This window comes from Artibeus jamaicensis, unplaced genomic scaffold (genome assembly GCF_021234435.1).
Source record: "Artibeus jamaicensis isolate MK-2021 breed Jamaican fruit bat unplaced genomic scaffold, CSHL_Jam_final contig_519, whole genome shotgun sequence".
Taxonomy (NCBI): domain Eukaryota; kingdom Metazoa; phylum Chordata; class Mammalia; order Chiroptera; family Phyllostomidae; genus Artibeus; species Artibeus jamaicensis.
The window spans coordinates 31,843,264-31,862,722 of record NW_026521871.1 but is presented as its reverse complement, the minus strand read 5'-3'; the positions used below and the strand labels follow the sequence as shown (position 1 = coordinate 31,862,722).

Below are 19,459 nucleotides of genomic sequence, written 5' to 3'. Positions count from 1 at the left end.
TTGGTGGCTATGTTTGTTTTTTACTTTATTTTTCATGCTTTTGTTTACACTGTCTCTTTTTCCTTTTTAATTTTTTTATATCGTATTTTTTTCCATTACCATTTAGTTCCCCGTACTCCCATACCCCTCACAATCACCACCCTGTCGTGCCTGTCCATGGGTCCTTTTTGCTCAGTCCCACCACCTTCTAAACTTCCCCTCAGCTGTCATCTGCTCTCCATCTATAAGTCTGTCTCTGTTTTGCTTGCTAGTTCAATTTGTGCATTAGATTCCACATATAAGTGAAACCATATGGTACTTGTCTTTCTCTGACTGGCTTATTTCACCATAATATTCTCCAGGTCCATCCATACTATCACAAAGGGTAAACTTTTCTTCTTTTTTACAGCTATGTAGTAGTCCATTGTGTAAGTGTTCCATAGTTGTTTTTCCACTCATCTGCCAGTGGATGCTCGAGCTACTTCCATATCTAGTGATTGTAAATAATGCCGCAATGAATATAGGGGTGCTTGTGTTCTTTCAAATTAATTGTCTCGGATTCCTATGAATATATTCCCAGAAGTGGATTCGCTGGTCAAAAGGTGGATCCCTTTTTAATTTTTTGAAGTATCTCCACACTGCTTTCCACAGTGGCTGTACCAGTCTGCATTACCACCAACAGTACAAAAGGGTTCTCCTTTCTCCACACCCTCACCATCACTTGTTTGTTGATTTACTGATGATAGCCATTCTGACAGGTGTGAGATAATATCTCACTTTAATTTGCATTTCTCTGATGGTTAGTTACACTAAACATTTTTCATAAATTTATTGGCCATCTATATGTCCTCTTTGGAGAAGTGTGTATTCAGGTCCTTTGCCCATTTTTAATTGTATTGTTTGATTTTTTGCTGATAAATTACTTGGCTCCGTTTCATTTAGTTCTTTTGCGAACTCTGTTGTTCTTTCATTTGGGGTTGGTTTCTCTGCCTTCCCAATTTGTCTGCTTCTTTATATCAGGTAGATCTTCAAAGACTCTGGTGTATGCAGTTGTCAGACGATGCTCCTGACTGGCCCTTGTCAACCTGTTTGGAGCTGTCAGCAAGCCATAGCGTGTGGCTCTTGCTGGGCCTCGGCGTGTGCAGAGTGGACCAGCCTGCACACTAAGGCTGGATTTTACCCGATCCTGTCCTGGAAGAGGGTCAGCCTAGTCTCAGAGCTCTCAGAGGTCCCACTAGTTGTTAAGCTAATCACTGATAGACTCTCACACTGCACTCAGCAGCCTGGCTTAAGCTCCACAGGGTGGGATGGTGTAATTCTTGTGAGTGGGGCTATTGTTTCCCCTCAGGCTGATGCCCCTTGGAGGGGAGTGCTCTTCCTGAGAAAGACGGCCTCTGCAGTACGGGGAATGACTCAGCATAGGGATCCCGTTGCCTGTCCATTCAGTTCTCTCCACAGAGCCACCAACTCAAAAATTCTCCTCCAGTGTCTTTAGTCCACTCTGCCTTCCTCTGCTGTAGCCCACAGTGAGTGGCTGCCAATGAAATTTTGTGTGTTGGCCGTTTAAGAGGCTCTCGGAGTCTCCAGCCATTTCTCCCTGACAGACAGAATCCATGCTGCTTTTCATAGCTGAATGTTATCTGGGTTCCTTTCCTGGTTTTGGTGCTGTAGGCTGGGGAGCCCAGTGTGGTGTTTAGACCCCACACTTCTCAGGGGGATCCCCCCAGCCACTGAAACACTCCTCCAGGACTACAGCTACTGCTGATGGGAAGCCCAGCCGGCCCTGTCATGCCTCACTCCCTACCAGTCTCGCTGTGGTGATGTGGCTTCTTCTCTCTGTCCTTAGTTATAAGACTAATCTCCAGCTAGTATGTAGTTGGTTATTCAGGATGATTTCTCTACAAGTTAGTTGTAATTTCAGGTTGTTCCTGGTTAGAGAGTAGTGTAGCTTCCACTTACTCCTCTACCATCTTGAGTCCTCTGCAACTGACTCTGGAAAGCACCAAATAATTAGATGATAGATGGAGAGATTTCTGTGTGATAATGCACACACAATAAAATGTTAGAGTAGAATTTCAGTGGTATGTGTATGGGTGTTCACTGTAATATTTTTTCAACTTTTCTGGTTTGAAATTTTTTACAATGTTATAAAAATTAGACCCATATCAATGAGTTACATATAAGGGACAGTTGCTTTTTTGTTTTTTGGTTATAGTTATAGTTACTCTCAGTAGTGAGCATTAGAATTTTTAAAATATGTGAAAATTCTGGAGCCAAGATAAATGTACTTTTACTGTATAAGCCTATAAAAAAGTATATACAACCATGATTTTGAACGTTACTGCTTTATATTGTATAATCATTACTTTCAATATGCTGAGATGCTTTCACTGATCACTTATATTTGAGCCCTTGACAGACCATGTCTTGCAGTGTGGGGGAAAAAACCCACAGACAAAATTGAACCATTTATGATAAGTAAAAACATTTAAGCTTAAAATGTAATTTTTAGAGGTTTAATTTCATAAGATTTTTAGCTCCTTTTGTGTATATGATGAGCCAGTGTCTTTCAGACTGGTAGAGAAATAAGTCCTTTTTTTTTTACCTCTCTAACCTCAGAGAAGCCCTTTAATGAAGCCACTGATCCACTCTGACAGCTGTAGTAGCAGTGAGTCTAATTAGGTCATTGCTCTAAATTGCCCACTCCCAGCTAAGAGACAAAATTTATATATATTACACCCAAAGAAGGAAGGCATGCTTATAATTAAAATATCTTTTTTTAAGGATATTTAAAAGTTTTCAGCTCTCAATCAAATCACCTGTTGAAAGTTTTGTTAATAGTTTAAATAATTACTAAAAATGTATTCATAATATGTTTGAACTCCTTGTTTTGATTTGTAGAATTCCTGCTGTTTGGATAATGTAGACTCAGAGAAATATCTTGGGGTGGAGTGTAAATTTCTTTCTTGTTTCTTCAAAGGCCTAATAATAATAATGAAGATTAGGCTATTTCAAAAACAAAAATTGCGATATTATCTTAACATTCCTCAAAAGAAAAGAACACAATGAAATTGTTTTAATCTCTACGAGACCCATTTTCATAGTGCCTGTAGATAAAATCACCTTTGTGCATTAAATATTACATATCATGGAATAAGGGAGACTGATCTGTATCATTAGCTACTATACATTTCTTTTTGTTTATATGGTACTATCCTACAAGGAGTAAAAATTAGACTTCCTATTTATATAGTACCATTTATATGTGAATATCTAATATAATTTAATTATAACGAATCATTTGATTCGTATGTCTGTGCTTACAAGTTGACCGCTGTACCTGTTCATTGTTTTTAAGTCTATATTTTGAAATGCAGAAAAGAGAATCAGTCCTGCTACAAGAGCTCACTTAATAAAGCAATTCAGATGTGATATTTGAAGGCAACAGCCTATAATATTGGTTTAAAAACAGATTTCATAAGTTTCTTTAATCTCACCTAAGGATGTATGGATTCATTTATATGCAGTTGTCCAATTTTCTTAATGCCAAGTTCATTGGAACACATTTCCCATGTTTTAATGACTTTGAAAGTACCTTCCTACTCTGAAAGTATATAAAAATTATTGATAACTGTAAGTTTTCAACCAATAAGAATGTACAGTACTAAACATCATCAGTAGTTTCTGTAACTAGGCAGAACGACGTAATGAAACTAGTTCTACCATAAGCCATTTGATACAAACAGAAGTTCCTACAGCATCTCATCAACATTATAACAAAGCATTATTTGAGGACCTGCTGTATACTATTCATTCATGAATGTATCTTCATTCAATACTTGTGTTTCCTATATTCGTCACCTCATTGCTTATCAAATTGTTGGTATCCCATTCTCCATTTTGATGTTTCTGTCCTTAAGTTGTGAATGACTAGAAATCGGAATGTTAATTTAGGTTTGTAATTAATTTCTTTATAAGAATTGATTGTCCTACAAAGTACTGTTTAGAGGGAAAGTGAATGGAGTGTAAAGCAATATAGGTCTGGTTTTTATAATGTGGCTTAACATGAGCCCCACTGCAGTCATTTTGTCATTTCTATTCACACTTTTCTACCCCACAGTTCTTTAAGAACAAATTTTGGTCAGATAATGTCCCAAATACTTGTTAAAATTTAAAACTAAAACATACTGTGATATATGTGAGTGTTGTCGTTGCTGTTTATGGTCACCTGTGAAACCAAATCGTAGAATTCTGGTGAATCTTTTCTGTGATTCTAAAATGAGTTAAGATGACTTAAGAAAAAAGTCTACCAATTGTCTCTTCAATTCAGAGAGAAATAAATGTGTTTCCCTCCCTCCTAATATGTCTTAGGTGAACTTTTTACTTGGTAATATGAATCTCTTTTTCCTTTGCTGTATTTTTTATGATCAGTATGTAGAAAGCAAAAATGTTAATCCAGTACCACCTATATGTTTATAGTAAAGGACTTAACCACTTATTACCTATGAGACCTGGTTACATTACTTAATCCCAGGGTCTATAAAACAGGATTAATGGTAGCTATCTTACACAGTTGTGAGGTATAAATGACTAATATATATATTAAACTGTGGTTGGAACATAGTGCTTTATTGTAGCTATAGATGTTAGCTGTAATTATATTTTTCAAATTTCATCATTTTATGAACTCAATTTTTATTACACTTTAGGGGTTTTTTTTATAAAAAGTGTTCACAGGAACGTTTTGAAAAGACACTACAAACTGAGGTTTTTTAATTAAAATGCTTTTCTGCTATTTGTTTTTTTTTTCTTGGTTGAAAGAATAACAACTGGTACATAAATAAAGATACCAAATAGAAGTAAAAGTTTATATTATAGCAGACACTGCTGTGTTATATGAGCGTTTTACAAAGATTAATATACTTTATTCTATACACCAGACCTATAAGATATAGGTGGTATTACATCCATTTTTAGTTGAGGAAGTGAAGGCTCAGGAATTTAGGCAACTTTTTCTAAAATCTTGCTGTGGAAAGTAACAGCTGGAATTCATGCTCAGGTTATTCTGATTCCAGAGCTTGAGCTTACTTACTCACTTGCTTGTTTTTTTGTTTTTGTTTTTGTTTTGTTTGTTTGTTTTTCTCCTTCTTGTTGCACACACTGCCTCCAAAAGGTTGAAAATTTTGTAAGATAATTTGCCAGCTGGAAGGCTTGTTTGCTTGAAGAAATAATAAAAAATTATGGAGTCAAATACCTATAGGTATTTATGAAATAGATCTAACACTCCATCATTATATGAAATCCATGAGGGTTTCTTAAAGAAATTTGCATATACATTTTTAGTGTAAATTTATTACACCACATTCAATTATGAACATATATACAGACATATGTTGAATATTGTTGAGGGATTAGGAATTGCAAAACTGTTTATTTCCTTTTTGTTGGTCATGTGTCTGTCTGTTAGTTTGTTTAAAAATAAAGTTCAAGAGAGGCAACCAGCAGGAAAGCCAGAACAGAAGTGGAATTATAGATACAAATAGAACATGGAGGGGGGTAATCTTTTAAAAGGGAATAGTTTAATAACAGTATATAGGAAATGGGCTTAAGATTTTAGTTGACTGTACACTCTCTATTTTTTAATTAAAAAAACAATTTTAGGGAAGAAAAGACTTTACCTAACTCAGCATAAAACAGATCGCCTAACTTAGGCATTGTTTTTCTTCATATTTGGAACGTCATTAGAATTTGAGGACTTCCACATTAAATATACACATGCACAGCTAGTCTGATTTATTATTTTAAGTAATTTGAGAAAACAGCTAGCAATAATTACAAATAATTATAAACAAAATAATATGTCAGGTCTAAGTGAATTATAAGGTGAGGTTAATTATAACATTCAGTTTTTCTTGTTTTAGGAAGATTAAGCATTTCTGAAAATGAATTTGCTTAATTCAAAGCATTGCTGTAGCAGTATGAAATTTTTGAAATGGAGGAAGCATATCCTGGCTGTGTACTTAGTGCTTTAGATTCACCACCTGTGAAATAGAAATAATTAGATTATACTATACGAGCCTGGGCCAGGTAGTAGGTTAGAACATCATTCCAATACACCACAATTGAGGGTTCAGTCTCCCCAGTCAGGGTACACACAGGAGTCAGCCAGTGAATGCATAAATAAGTGGAACAACAAATCGATGTTTTTGTCCCTCTCTCGTTTATTCTCTCTCCCTAAAAAATAAAAAAAATCGATTAAAAAATGATCACACTGTACCTATACCATACAGAGCTTTTTCTAAACTGGAGGCATTGATATTTTTTATATTTGTGCTTTTATATGCATGCTAAGAAAATTAAAAATTTTAATATACATGCTAAGAAAAGTAGTACAAAATTTTGAACAACTGTTTTATCTTCACAGTAAACTTAATGCTTCAGTCAAACTTATCTTCAGTTAAACTTAATGCTTGAGTAATAATTTTGCAAAATAAAAATACAAGAGGATATTCAAAATAAAACTAAAGATTGCATAATACGAATGGAATAATCATTTAAAATTTCTTTTGTTTGATTATTTCAGAGCAAAGATGGGAAAACACCACTGCATATGACTGCCCTCCACGGTAGATTCTCCAGATCACAAACCATTATCCAGAGTGGTAAAAAGTATTTCTGTTTGTTTTTTTTCTTAAATGTAGTAAAAACATCTACAAAATGAATGGTATTGAGGAAGTTTTTGTCATAGCAGTGTATATATATTTTTAATGTTTGATATCAGATCTGATGAAAATCAAATAATAAAGAATACAAAATGCCACATATATCTTTCATAATTTTTTTCATTTATTTTTTCCCCTGGATTATAAATGTAATTTCTCTAGCAGTTAGTGTTGGCTTTCTTTTAAACATTGCTGAAGAGAAAACTCTGCCTTTCCACTGCAATGTGTATTACATATAAACAAAATTCTGTTGCAAATATCTTTTTCACCTTTTGAATATTTTGAACTGTTTCTAGGATTTTCATTTATTTTCTGACCTTGTATTACTTTGCACTTGAATTAATAGTAGGCAAGCTAACCTTAGGTGCATTATTTTAAAGCAGTGTTTCCCAAGCCATTTTCCAAGAAACTGCTTGTCAGTAGTCCTCAAGATAATAGCTGTTAATGGTTTTGCAGGGGAAAAGTAGGAACAGATTCATTTTCAAATACTTGGTGAACATTGCATGCAGTATTCTTGATGACAGAGTGTGCACATTAAAGCTCTGAAAAGTCTTGTCCTAAAGAAGTGTTTAATTTTGTTTTAATACAGTGGTTTCCAAACACACTGGACCCCAGATCCCTTAAGTATAAAATCTGTGACTCAAGTGCCTGGACCAATATGTACTCTGAATAAAATCTAGTTAAACTGCTATATCCATTAGTTGTGCTTGAATAAAGCACTTTATCTTGCTTTTCCTGTGATAGATTTGTCTTGATCTTTACACAGTCTAGTGTCTGATAGTGTGTCCTTTATTACAGGAGCTGTAATCGACTGTGAGGATAAGAATGGAAACACCCCTTTGCACATAGCAGCAAGGTACGGCCACGAGCTGCTAATCAACACTCTTATTACAAGTGGCGCTGATACTGCAAAGTAAGTACTCACCAAGGTGTCGATCGCTGTGACAGGAAAACACACAAGGAAGTGAACTGCAGTTGCCTAGATGTTCAAGTAGAAATGTGGACTTCTGTCCTCAACATTGTACTAATTGCTGGAGGGTTTTTTCTCCTTTTTGTGTGTAGGATGTGGTAGAATAGAATATTTTATATGATTTCATTTGGTAAGCCAGCATAGAGTATTTGTATATATTTTTAACCCCAGTTCTTTCTAGATAATATAGTTTTCATCAGGGCTTCTAATTTTTGTGGTCTATTTATTTTTCATCTAAATAAAAGACCAAAAAGTATATATACTGAATACTTTTTTCATCAAAGTAATACTGTCTATAGATAGTGGTTTTCAGACTTGGTGCTACAGAGTTTAGAGGTTCCTTGGTAGCTGCTGTGAAGGATCTCATGACCCCAGCTTTGGTTAGGATAGCCCACTCTTACCTACTTTACATGTTAAAGTGTCCCTGTAAGATTTTGTTTGAAAGAACTCTTGCATGTTCTGCAGAAGTAAGCACCCTACTTAAATTGATGTTTAGTATTTCTATATATGTTTTTATAATTGTTAAATTTATGTATTAATATGTTTTAAGCCTTTTAAACTTTCTATAAATGATACGTTTCTGTACCCCTTTTTATACATGAAGTTGTTGACTTAGCCATGTAGATATAAATTTGGACCTTTTTTTTTTTTACATCTCTACAAGTAACTAGTTAATTCATTTTATAAAATTTAATTTCTGTATAAAGATATCACAATTTGCTCACCTTATTTACAAACATAAGTTGCTCCCAGCTTTTTACTATTACAAAAATTACTGTAGTGAACTGCCTTATAACGATCATCAATGGTGAGGAATGGGGAATGGGTTTTATACTCTAGGCAAATGTCCAGAAACATTTTTGATTGTCATAATTTAGGGAGGAGGATGTCACTGGTATATAGAATAGGTAGAGCCCAGGGTCACTGCTGAATGTCCTACAAACCCATGACGGTCACCACCACCACCACCCCACACACCACACATCATGACGACAGCAGTGCTGCGGGTGAAAAACTTTACTCGGAGGAAAATTGCTGGATTATAAATTATACCCACCTTCAACCTTTTGCCAAATTGTTCTCCCAAAGTTAAGATTTTTGACTTGTCTATCTTTTCCCTTTTAGTTTCTTTGTAATTTATTTAAATGATTGTATTTTTCTTGTATTGTATTAAGAATACTGTCCTTTTTACTTCAGGCGTGGCATACATGGAATGTTCCCCCTCCATTTGGCAGCCTTAAGTGGTTTTTCAGATTGCTGCAGGAAACTTCTTTCTTCTGGTAAGTGGAACCTTTGCAGACTGAGTCTTTGTCTTCCCATCCCCTACCCCCTGTTTTAATACAGTTTCTTTATTCTGTTGTTCCAAAATTATATATAGATATCTCCAAGTGTGAATCCTTTGTTAACTCCTCTTAGAAAATGTTGAGTCATTTAATTTTAAGATTCAATTTTCTCTTCATCTCTGGGAAGGGTTTTATTTTTCCAGTGATTTCCTTCTCTCTGTTAGTTGAGGAATGGGATGTGGAATATTTCTAGAGCAGCTTCTGTCCATTGAATGGTAATCTTTTTGGATTGTCCCTTTATGACTAGAAGCAAAATATCTTCATTTGCATGCTTCCCTTTTAAAGAGCTGATAGCCATCCTTCAGTATTTTCTAGGTTTGTAAAATTACATCATTTTATTACTATTTCAAAATACTATAATCATAGTTTGAAATAAAACTGAATCAATAGCTTTCTGTAAATATTACTATAAAACTATGATCCTTATTCAATGCAGAGGATTACTAAATATGTAAGAATTAATTGATTTTAAATAATACTCTACTTCTCAGAGTTTTAAGAAAGTTGGACAGCCCTGGCTGTTGTAGCTCAGTGTATTGAGCGCAGGCCTGCGAACCAAACAACCGCAGTTCGATTCCCAGTCAGGGAACGTATGAGAGGCAACTGTACATTGATACTTCTCTCCCTCTCTCCTTCCCTTCCCCTCTAAAGATAAATAAATAAAATCTTTTAAAAAATGTAAAAAAAGAAGAAAGTTGGACAGATTTTATATATTAATACTCATGACTGCTGAAGGAATTATGAGAAAGTTTCAGTGAAAACATATTATGAGACAGACACTTCTGGGTTTTTCTTAAATGATAATCCTTAGGTGAGTTAATTCCAGTTCGAGTTTTAAAAGGGGGGGGGGGCTATAAGTATTCACACATCCATTTACCTATGAAAGAGAATTCTGAAGTCTCAGTTTTAGTAATAAATATGACGTGCAAAAATTTTATTAATATACAATTCACATATCATACAGTTCACCCATTTAAAGTTTATTATTTCGTCTTTTTTAGTCTGTTCTCTAAAGTGTGTAACCATCACTACAATCAGTTTTAGAACATATTTATTTCCTCCTAAAAGAAAACTCCATTGGCAGTTAGTCCCCATTTCCTCCCTCCTCTAACCCTAAGCAACTACTAATCTACTTTCTGTCTCCATAAATTTGCCTATTCTGGACAGTTCATGGAACTAGAATCACTCAAGATGTGGTCTCTTCTGGCAGATTTCTTTCCCATAGCAAAATGTTCTCAAGGGCTCTCCATGTTGTAACATTAACAGTATTTTCTTTTATTGATCAATAATATTTCATTGTATCCCATGGTTTTTTATTCATTTTTATTTTAAAAACTTTTTTCACTTGCAGTTGGTATACAATAATATGTTAGTTTCAAGTGTCTGTAGTTTTTAAACAAGTATACTAGCACTTATTCTAAAGCCTTCAAGATTTTTAGTGGTAGTTTTTTGTAATATTTGACATTATTAGTCCATTTTCAATAATTTTAAAACTATTTATAATTCATAGTTTGAGAGTGGGGGTGTGTATGACCCTTGACAGTTTTGGCATAATACTGTAATATAAAGTAACATTATCTGTAATATATATTACGTATAAAATGTGTTCATTCTCATAGGATTTGATATAGATACCCCAGATGATTTCGGTAGGACCTGTCTGCATGCGGCTGCAGCTGGAGGGTATGTTAAAATGTTTACTATTTTAAGAAAAAGGTGGTTGAGCCCTGGCTGGTGTGGCTCAGTGGATTGAGCGTGGGCCTGTGAAGCAAAGGGTTGCTGGTTCGATTCCCAGTTGGGGCACATGCCTGGATTGTGGACCAGGTTCCCAGTGGGGGACTCATGAGAGGCAACCACACAGTGATGTTTCTCTCCCATTCTTTCTCCTTCCCATCCCCTCTCTCTAAAAATGAATAAATAAAATATTTTTTAAAAAAAGAAAAAGAAAAAGGTGGTTGATCATGGCGGTTCTTCTTATATTTGTTTCTCTTTTTTAGTTCTGCACTACTTCAAAATAGAAAACATGACAGGAGTGGTTTGGAAGAAGAAAGTCCAGAGTAGTAGAAATTGCTTTTTTTAATCTTTATCCACCTAAGTCATGAGTTGTGAGGGGAAGAGATAGCACAAGCCTACAAAATGGAGTATTGCTTTTTATAAGAGAAAATGATTTAATGAAAAGTATTTTTTCCAGTGAGAGCATTAAAAATTTGGGAGCATTCTAAGTAATACTAATATTCTTTGAGAAGGCGTTTGGGGTTTTAATCATAATTTCGAGGGGGAGGGCAAGAAATGCCGATAGCCTGCTTCCGTCTTGCCGTCTACTCAGGACTAATATATGTGAAATGGAAAACTTGAAATGGAAAGGTTTGGGACTAAGTTTTAAATATTACTACTAAGGGAAACTAGGCAGTTGGTTTGAATGAACAATAAAAATTTCAACTAAAACTGAAGTCTCTGAAGCATGCTGCTAATCTAATGCTTCTGATAAGGTAGATCCTAAATCTATGATAAGCCATTTAATTCATATGATGACTTATCAAAAGGGCATTTGCAAGAATTTTATTCCCAGTAAAAATTCCTTAAGAATAAGTAGTGATTTCAGAGGACAAGTGTGCTGAGCCAAGACTACCTACCACTCACTGGCCCAGCCTCAGCTGTAGAGATGCACTGTGAACCTGAGACTCAGCCCGCTTGGTCTTCCAGTGGCGCTAGAGAACCCAGCATCCACATTACGTACCTGCAGAGAGAGAGAGATGACAGATAACATGAATTTCTGGTTGTTTGGCAGTTACAGTTTTCATAGTGATAAAGTTGATGTTCAAGTTTATAAAAAGTTGTAGAAATACTCATGCATGCAATGTATGCTCCTGTAATTTTAATGAAGGATCCATTGAAGCAAGCAAGCATATATAGGAAAAGATATAGGAAAACTAATTTGGGACATTATCTATATTTTCAGGGGGGGTTTTAAACCCATTTTAATTCAATTTAGTATTAAAAACCACTTAAATTTAGCCTGGCTGTTGTAGCTCAGAGCTCAGTGGACTGAGCGGGGCCTGCGAACCAAAGGATTGCGGTTCAATTCCCAGTCAGGACACATGCCTGGGTTGCAGGCCAGTTCCCAGCAGGGGACCATACATTGATATTTCTCTCCCTCTCTACCTCCCTTCTCCTCTAAAGATAAGTAAATAAAATCTTTTAAAAAACCACTTAAATTTAAACCATTTAATTATAATTTAAAGGTTCCTAAAAACTCTTTCAGCACTCCTTTACAAATGCGAGCTTCCTTTTAAATAGTGACAAAGTGATTCATTTGTTACTTTCTGTCAATGTACAACATGTATGTATATAATTGTTTAAATTTTAGATAAGGTAAGTTTTCATGTTTTTATTCTTCACAAACTGAAAATTATGTCACTTTATTTACCCTCATTTGAAAACATTCTTTTATACGTATTTAAACCTACCAATTACATTATAAAATTACTGACAAGTAAGTCTTCTATTTTTCCCTGGATAGGAATTTGGAATGCCTAAACCTTCTGCTGAATACTGGTGCAGACTTCAATAAAAAGGACAAATTTGGGAGGTAAGGTGTGATACATTTCTTCTATAGAGCCTAATTAATATTATTTAATGACTTACTTGACCTTCTAACTGGCTTCTGAGGATTAACTGAACAATCCAGCAGCTTTTGCATTGTAATCATGATTCACCGAGAGGCCCAAGTAAGTTGATAACTTTTAAATATTCATTCCTACCCACGATCTTGCACTTGAGCACCTGCCACAGCCCGAGGCTGTCAGCCACAGCTTCACCTTATAAGTGCTTCTGTAACAATTGATACCATTTCTCCTCCTCCCATAATTATAGCCATGGAAATATAAACCCAGGGAAATATGGTGCCTTCAAGAAACAAACTCAGGAGACCCAGAACTGAGCAGTACAGTTTTCCTTTCCCTCAAGTCATTCCTTTATCAGAGAAAATATTGCCCAAGATTGAATACGGAGCACTGGGAAAAGGGAGGAAATGACAAATTATATGTGTAATTTTCCTTTCGTCTCTCCTGTAATTCCCCATGTACCCATATATACATATCAGCATATCCACATACACTCCCTGAGTATGTCTGCAGGAAAGCACCTGTGAAATGACAGAGTCCCTTTGTTGTCCATTCAGCCAATCCTCATTCTCAGTGTTCAAACCCAGGCCACCTCGTTGTTACTAGCATTTGTGGTAGCAGTGCTTAAAGCCACCGTTATCCACTAAGTTATTTAGAGTAGAAATTGATCCAGACTGTGTTAGAACCATATTAGTAAGGATTGAGGCAGTTTGAATAGGTTTGAAAAACAGAGGTGGCAATATGAGCAAGATTGCATGTGTCAAGAGTTTGAGAATTGTATCAAAGTGTATATGACAAAAAAGGGTGGGTGTGTAAAAAGGAAATATGATTAAGCCAGTGCAGAAGTAAACAGAATTATGTATGGTAGGGAATCAGAAAAGCATATAAGAAAAGAAAAAACTACTAACAGACTACTCTTATAAGCATGCAGATGGAAAGAACTAAATGACCTGCAAAATCAAAAATCACTTTGTTTGGCTTTGGAATGCAATATTTTTCTAGTGAATTTGCTTTAATCCATCTTATATTAGTTAATTCTTAGGACTTTGAAGCATTCTATACTACAAATAGAGCTTTTGAAGCACATTCTGAGTATAAAAGCTTGAAAGTAATTCAGAGTTCATTGCATTTTTAAAAATACTGTTACTATACCATACTATTATCCAATAAGGTAAATAATGATTTACTATCATTTCACTTGGTGCTTCAGAAAAATGCCATAAATACTGGGCTAAATTTGACCTTCACTTTTCTGTTTTCTCTCCTCCCCTCCTCTTCTGTCCCCTCCCCTTCCTTTTTTTCCCTCCTTCCCTCTCTCCCTCCCTCCCTTCTTTCCTCCTTTTCTCCTCCTCCCCCTCCCCCTCCCCTAGTGACAGAATCATAGCTTTGTAATCCAGAGACAGGGACTTCTAAATTTAGTAACATTCTGTTTCATTTCAGTAACTGGAAAGAAATAGGCTATGAATATTCAGTCTTTAGAAATTAAAACAGTGCTCTAACTCTTCTGAATAATGAACAGTCTTCAAAACTATGCAGTTTTTACTTCAAAAACCTCTATTACTTTACAGCTCTGTCAGGTAGTGGATATAACTGAGCATTTTTTTTTAACACTTCTGTATTTTCTCTTACCTTTTATTCCTCTACTGAAACATGAACAGATGCTGCTACCTCTGTACTGTGAAATATTGTTTTCATCAATTTATATAATGTTTTTATTGAATTATATAACAATGGAAATAAATAATTTAGGGTCAAATAGAGCTGACTCTTAGTAAACAATACCTAATTACTATTTGTTAGTGTAGAAGAAGCTTTGTTAAAATAAGAGTTGCCACGTTTCTGAACAGAATAAGGAGGATGTCTGTATTTCACTCAAAAGATTGAAATTGTTACTGTTTAGACACTGTGTTTCTAATTTCCAATTCTTAGAGGTTTTCTGCTACCTAACTTTTTTCTTCCTTTAGCTTTCTGTTCAGCCCTCCAGAAGACTTAGTTTATGGCAGAAGTCAATCTCAGGCTCGCTTATAAATACAGTATTTGTAACTGAGGGGAGCAAGAAAGAGTCCACTGTGCTCTTGTTTACTCCTCTGTGTCCCTTTTATTTTTCTTATATTTACAAAAGATCTCCACTGCACTATGCTGCCGCCAACTGCAATTACCAGTGCCTGTTTGCTCTTGTGGGATCAGGAGCCAGTGTGAATGACCTTGATGAAAGAGGATGCACACCCCTGCATTATGCCGCGACATCAGACACAGATGGCAAGTAAGTATCATGTGGTGAGAATGAAGGATTGTTGTTCCTGTAAAACAGCGTCTTCCATATGGATGGCCATTTTTATTTCCTTTTTGTATTTTTTGTTGTTGATTATCTTTCCTTAAGTCTCTAGAGTGGGAAGTAAATTGGTTTCATAATTATTTGTTCATCATAGTTATTTTTACCTATTTCTATTCAGTACCTTTTTGTTGACTAATCTGGTAGAAGAAAGATAAAGGTCCCTTCTCCCTGCCAAAAACACATCTTGATCACACCTCCATGTTTTTTCCATCTGACTTCTCAAAGGCAACAGTCTTGAGTATATAACATAGAAAGGGAAAGATAAGAGGTACATGGACCATGCTCTCAGAGGATGGGGCAGTGATTGGAATAGCACTGCCCTACAGAGGTAGAGAGTTTATATGTGCATGGATCCTTGTAAAGTATCCAGAAAAGGGAGTCGTTGAAGTGGCAGGACGTGGCACATAGCTGGTATTAAATAATGCTTAAATAAGTAAATGGGATAATGGAATAAGTAAAAAGTGGTCAAGAATGACTAAATGAAGCCTTGGTCTGGTAGCTCATTTGGTAAGAGCATTATCCCAATATGCCAAGGTTGCAGGTTCAATTCCCAGTCAGGGCACATACAGAACTCAACCAATGAATGCGTAAATAAGTAGAACAACAGATCAATGTTTTTCTTTCTCCCTCTCTCTCTAAAATCAGTAAATTAAATAAATTAATAGAACAAATGAGAGCAAAAGAATGAGCATTAGACACATTTTTCATAATTAATATTTACTTAAAGTTTATCAGGCCCATTTTATAGTACTTTAATAATGAACTCTGTTTTGTATACTCAAAACTATAAACCTACTTTTGCCCACCCCTGTTTATTGCCACCTTGAAAAAATACACTCATTAGAAACAGAAAAGAGATCTTCCGTGTCTGTGTCAGTGAGGAGTGAAAATATCCTTAGGAAAAAACCTTATAACTGGAGAAATATAAAATATACTTCAAGGAAAATGCCTTTAACAAAACTGTTTCTCGTTTTTAACATATACTTTTGCCCTCAAAATAAGAAGCAGAAATTGATGGTATTACTCACAAATGTTAATTTATTGTAAATTCTGTAATTAATTTTAAAGCTGTTTCTGTAACATTTTGTTATGTTGGGTTATAAAATTCTAATCTTGAAGGCACTTCAAGGCACTTGAAGAAAATGTATTTTCTGTTTATAGGAATATATCACTGTATAATTTCATATGTACCAGAATAGTTACATACAGATAGATTTAGGCTAGTGATATTTATTATTTAAACCCTTAATTCTCAGTATCAACCCCAGACAGCCTGATGTACTTGAAAGAACATGAGCTTTGGAATCTGAAAGACCCAGTTTAAATCTTGGGATCTTCATGTTATACCTCCTTGAACCTGAGCAAGTAATTGCTAAGCAAAACTTCATAAAAAAGAATGAAACCTACTTCTTAGAGCTGTGAGGAAAGTGAAATGAGATTGTATGTATAAAAGACTCTAGCACTGTTTTCTTGGACCCTCTTTTCTTTAAAGTACTGGTATCCCAGAGGGCTTGTCTAATGCCATCATTTATTGACTCAGTGATTTGTTCCCAGGGAACCTTCGGGAAGCTATAAACCCCAGTAATTATTTTAGGATACCAGAACCATTCTTTCAATAAGTGGTTATTTTGGAACCTTAATTGGTAGCATTAAAGTGTTGATTTATTTTTCTAAAATCCAAGGATTTAATTTCCAGGAATAGGTTGGATAATAAGATAATCTGACATAATTCATACTTTGCCAAAGAGTGAAGTATTTTCTAAAAGAAGAAATGTGTACTTCATGGCTTCAAGTCGCTATTATTTAATGATGTGTGTTTTCTTAGGGATCGTTTGCTAATTCCCTGTCAACATCCTGAGGAAAAGTTGTTTATATTTTGGAACATGTCTCTCACAGTCTAATCAGAGTTGAAGACCGCTATATATGTCTTTCTGTAGCTTCTTCTGTAGTTACATAATGGTGTATAAATGTTCCTGATACTTCACTGAAGTTACTTTTATGGTAATAGTTGGTATTTTTCACAAAAGTGAGATATTTTGATTTATAGCATTGTTTATTATCTGTTTTAAACCTTATATAAATGAAATTATACAGGTTTTTTATTAGAAGTTTTACAATCCTTTTATTCCTAAATATTTGATATTTTTATTGCCAAAATAAATTATCTTTAAATTAATGTGTGTTGTAATACAGAGAGGTAAATTTCTTGACTCTTGTGTAGGAGTTTGTATTCAGCACCCTTGTTAAACTGATTTCATCTGTGTGTGCGAGGCAGCATTGGGTTTGAGCCTGCCTCTGCCACTTGTGGGACCTGGGCAAGGTACTTCATGCTCTGGGCCCATTTTTTTCTGCGAAGTGGGGATAGTAGTCTGATCTAACTCATGGCTGTATGAGCTATAGAATATCTGAATTGCTTCAAACAGTACCTGTCCCATTAAATCTTCCTATAAGGATTAATTTTAAACTTTCACCTTTTTTTTGGTTTTGTTTTTTGATGGAAACAGACACTATTGTATTCCATAATGCAGCAGGCCGAATGAAGGAGGTCCTCTGTTGACCGTGCTACATCCCCTGCCTTTGGTTGAGTAGTCCTTATGCATGGGACACACGGGTTGGAATCAGTCTGAAGTTGTACCAACTAGCTCTGAGGGCACTTCTAGCTCAGTGTTAGAAGTTCATGGGTGGTAAGGGAAGAGTAAGAGAAATTTCAGTGTTTAAAATGTGCTGTAATCTAAATTATGTGCTTAATTGGAATGAGAATACTTAATTGTCTAACATTAAATGAAGGTAAATTTTAACAATAAGTATAGTTTATTACTTAGCTATTTGATCATAAATATTCCTCCATATTTTCATACATTATTTTAGGAGGGGAGAGATTATAGAAAGGCCTTCATTTAGTTTTCTGAATTTTATAAAATAAACATGTGTTAACTTACAATTAGGAAAAATAAATTAGAATTGACTCTCTCCTCTCTGCCTTATTTTTAAGTTAAAAGTAAGGTCCAGATTTTCAAGATCAAGTAATTTTGCGGTTTAGTATTTTACAAGCACCCAGGTTAAAGTATTACTCGAACTAGTTAACCCTTGTGCTGAGACGTTTGGGAGCATGGAAAGCACTCTAGATGCAGAGAAGAGCTGAGGGCTAGTCCTTGCTTCTGCATATTGCAGCCAAAAGACTTGGAACGAGTTTTTAATTTTTCTGAGTGTCAGCAATTTGTCATTTGTTACAAATACTATGTATCTCACAAAATAGTTATAAAACTACTTAGCAGAATCTAAAAGCCCTGTCAATACAAGGGATTTTATCACTGTCAATCAACCCTTGGTCTTTGTTTCATTACATACCAGTCATCTGAGTAGTTTGAATGTAAAAATTTAAAGAAATAATGTGCTTTGATAGAAACTACTATATGCATAACAGTTAAATTATTTCAAACCATTTAATACTGTAACTTGAACTGGTTACTGTAAATAATGCTTTGAGACATGCCCCCCTACTTTAGAAGTAAACATGAACTTACCTACTTGTTTTGCTTTCCTTAAATAAATCTTTTTTTTTAGCACTCATGTATCAGCAAGTTATCCTAAAATAGTTCTTTTCTCTGATAGATAAGCCCTGAGTGAAATGTTTGTGCCTGTAAAGCGATGAGCCTGCCCTTTAGCCCTGCAGGTCTTTTCTTCACCCCAGTGAGTGACTTTTGAGTTGGGCACCGAGGAAGACTGTACACAGGGTTTACACGCTCCTGGCAGTACTTCCTGAAGTGCCCTCAGAGCTAGTTTATGAACATTAAAAAAACCCACTAAATAGTCTTGATACTTTTAATTTAAAGTCCTCACCCGACGGTATGATTTTATTGACTTTAGAGAGAGAAATGGGCGGGAGGGGATTCAAAATCATTGAATTTTTTTTTTAACCAAGAAAAAGATTATATCTTCCTTCATTACAACTCACTTTGTAATTGTTGTTCAATTATAATTGAAGATCATTGAATTCTGACTGGTTTTGTGAGGTTTTGTCTGCTTGCGTCCTTCTTTGAGTCTCCTAATGAGATATTATACTCACTGTGTTGCAGATAGGTGAGCAGGAATGTTTGCTGACTTCCAGTTCATCATGCCAGACATTGTTTGGAGTAGGTGGTCCCATAGGTAGTGACTGCAAAGACCAGCCCTTAGGTGCACTGCCCTTGCTGACAGACCTTGAAGACTCTTGTGGACATTCTGTTTGTATTTTTATGATGCAGTCAGTATTTTTTAAATTACCACTTATTATAATACAGGTCTATTGTACATTACTCAAATATAAGAAAAACATCAGGTTTTGTCACTGGTTAAAATTTGGCACTTACAATTTTGAACATGTTTCCACAATAGGTGCCTGGAATACTTACTAAGAAATGATGCAAACCCAGGGATTCGGGATAAGCAAGGATACAATGCAGTGCATTATTCAGCTGCGTATGGTCACCGTCTATGTCTTCAACTGG

At 35.2% G+C, this 19,459-nt stretch overlaps 1 protein-coding gene across 8 annotated transcripts in view; it reads left to right on the top strand.

Moving 5' to 3' along the window:
* ANKRD28 (ankyrin repeat domain 28) overlaps positions 1-19,459 on the top strand; it is a 201,318-nt gene that overhangs the window by 156,900 nt on the left and 24,959 nt on the right. For all 8 annotated transcript variants that reach the window (XM_037143954.2, XM_037143950.2, XM_037143952.2 and 5 more), the window contains 7 exons: positions 6,563-6,641; positions 7,500-7,614; positions 8,869-8,951; positions 10,634-10,697; positions 12,535-12,603; positions 14,760-14,900; positions 19,347-19,458. In XM_037143954.2, the coding sequence (XP_036999849.2) occupies positions 6,563-6,641; positions 7,500-7,614; positions 8,869-8,951; positions 10,634-10,697; positions 12,535-12,603; positions 14,760-14,900; positions 19,347-19,458 (663 nt within the window). The remainder of the gene's footprint in view (positions 1-6,562; positions 6,642-7,499; positions 7,615-8,868; positions 8,952-10,633; positions 10,698-12,534; positions 12,604-14,759; positions 14,901-19,346; position 19,459) is intronic.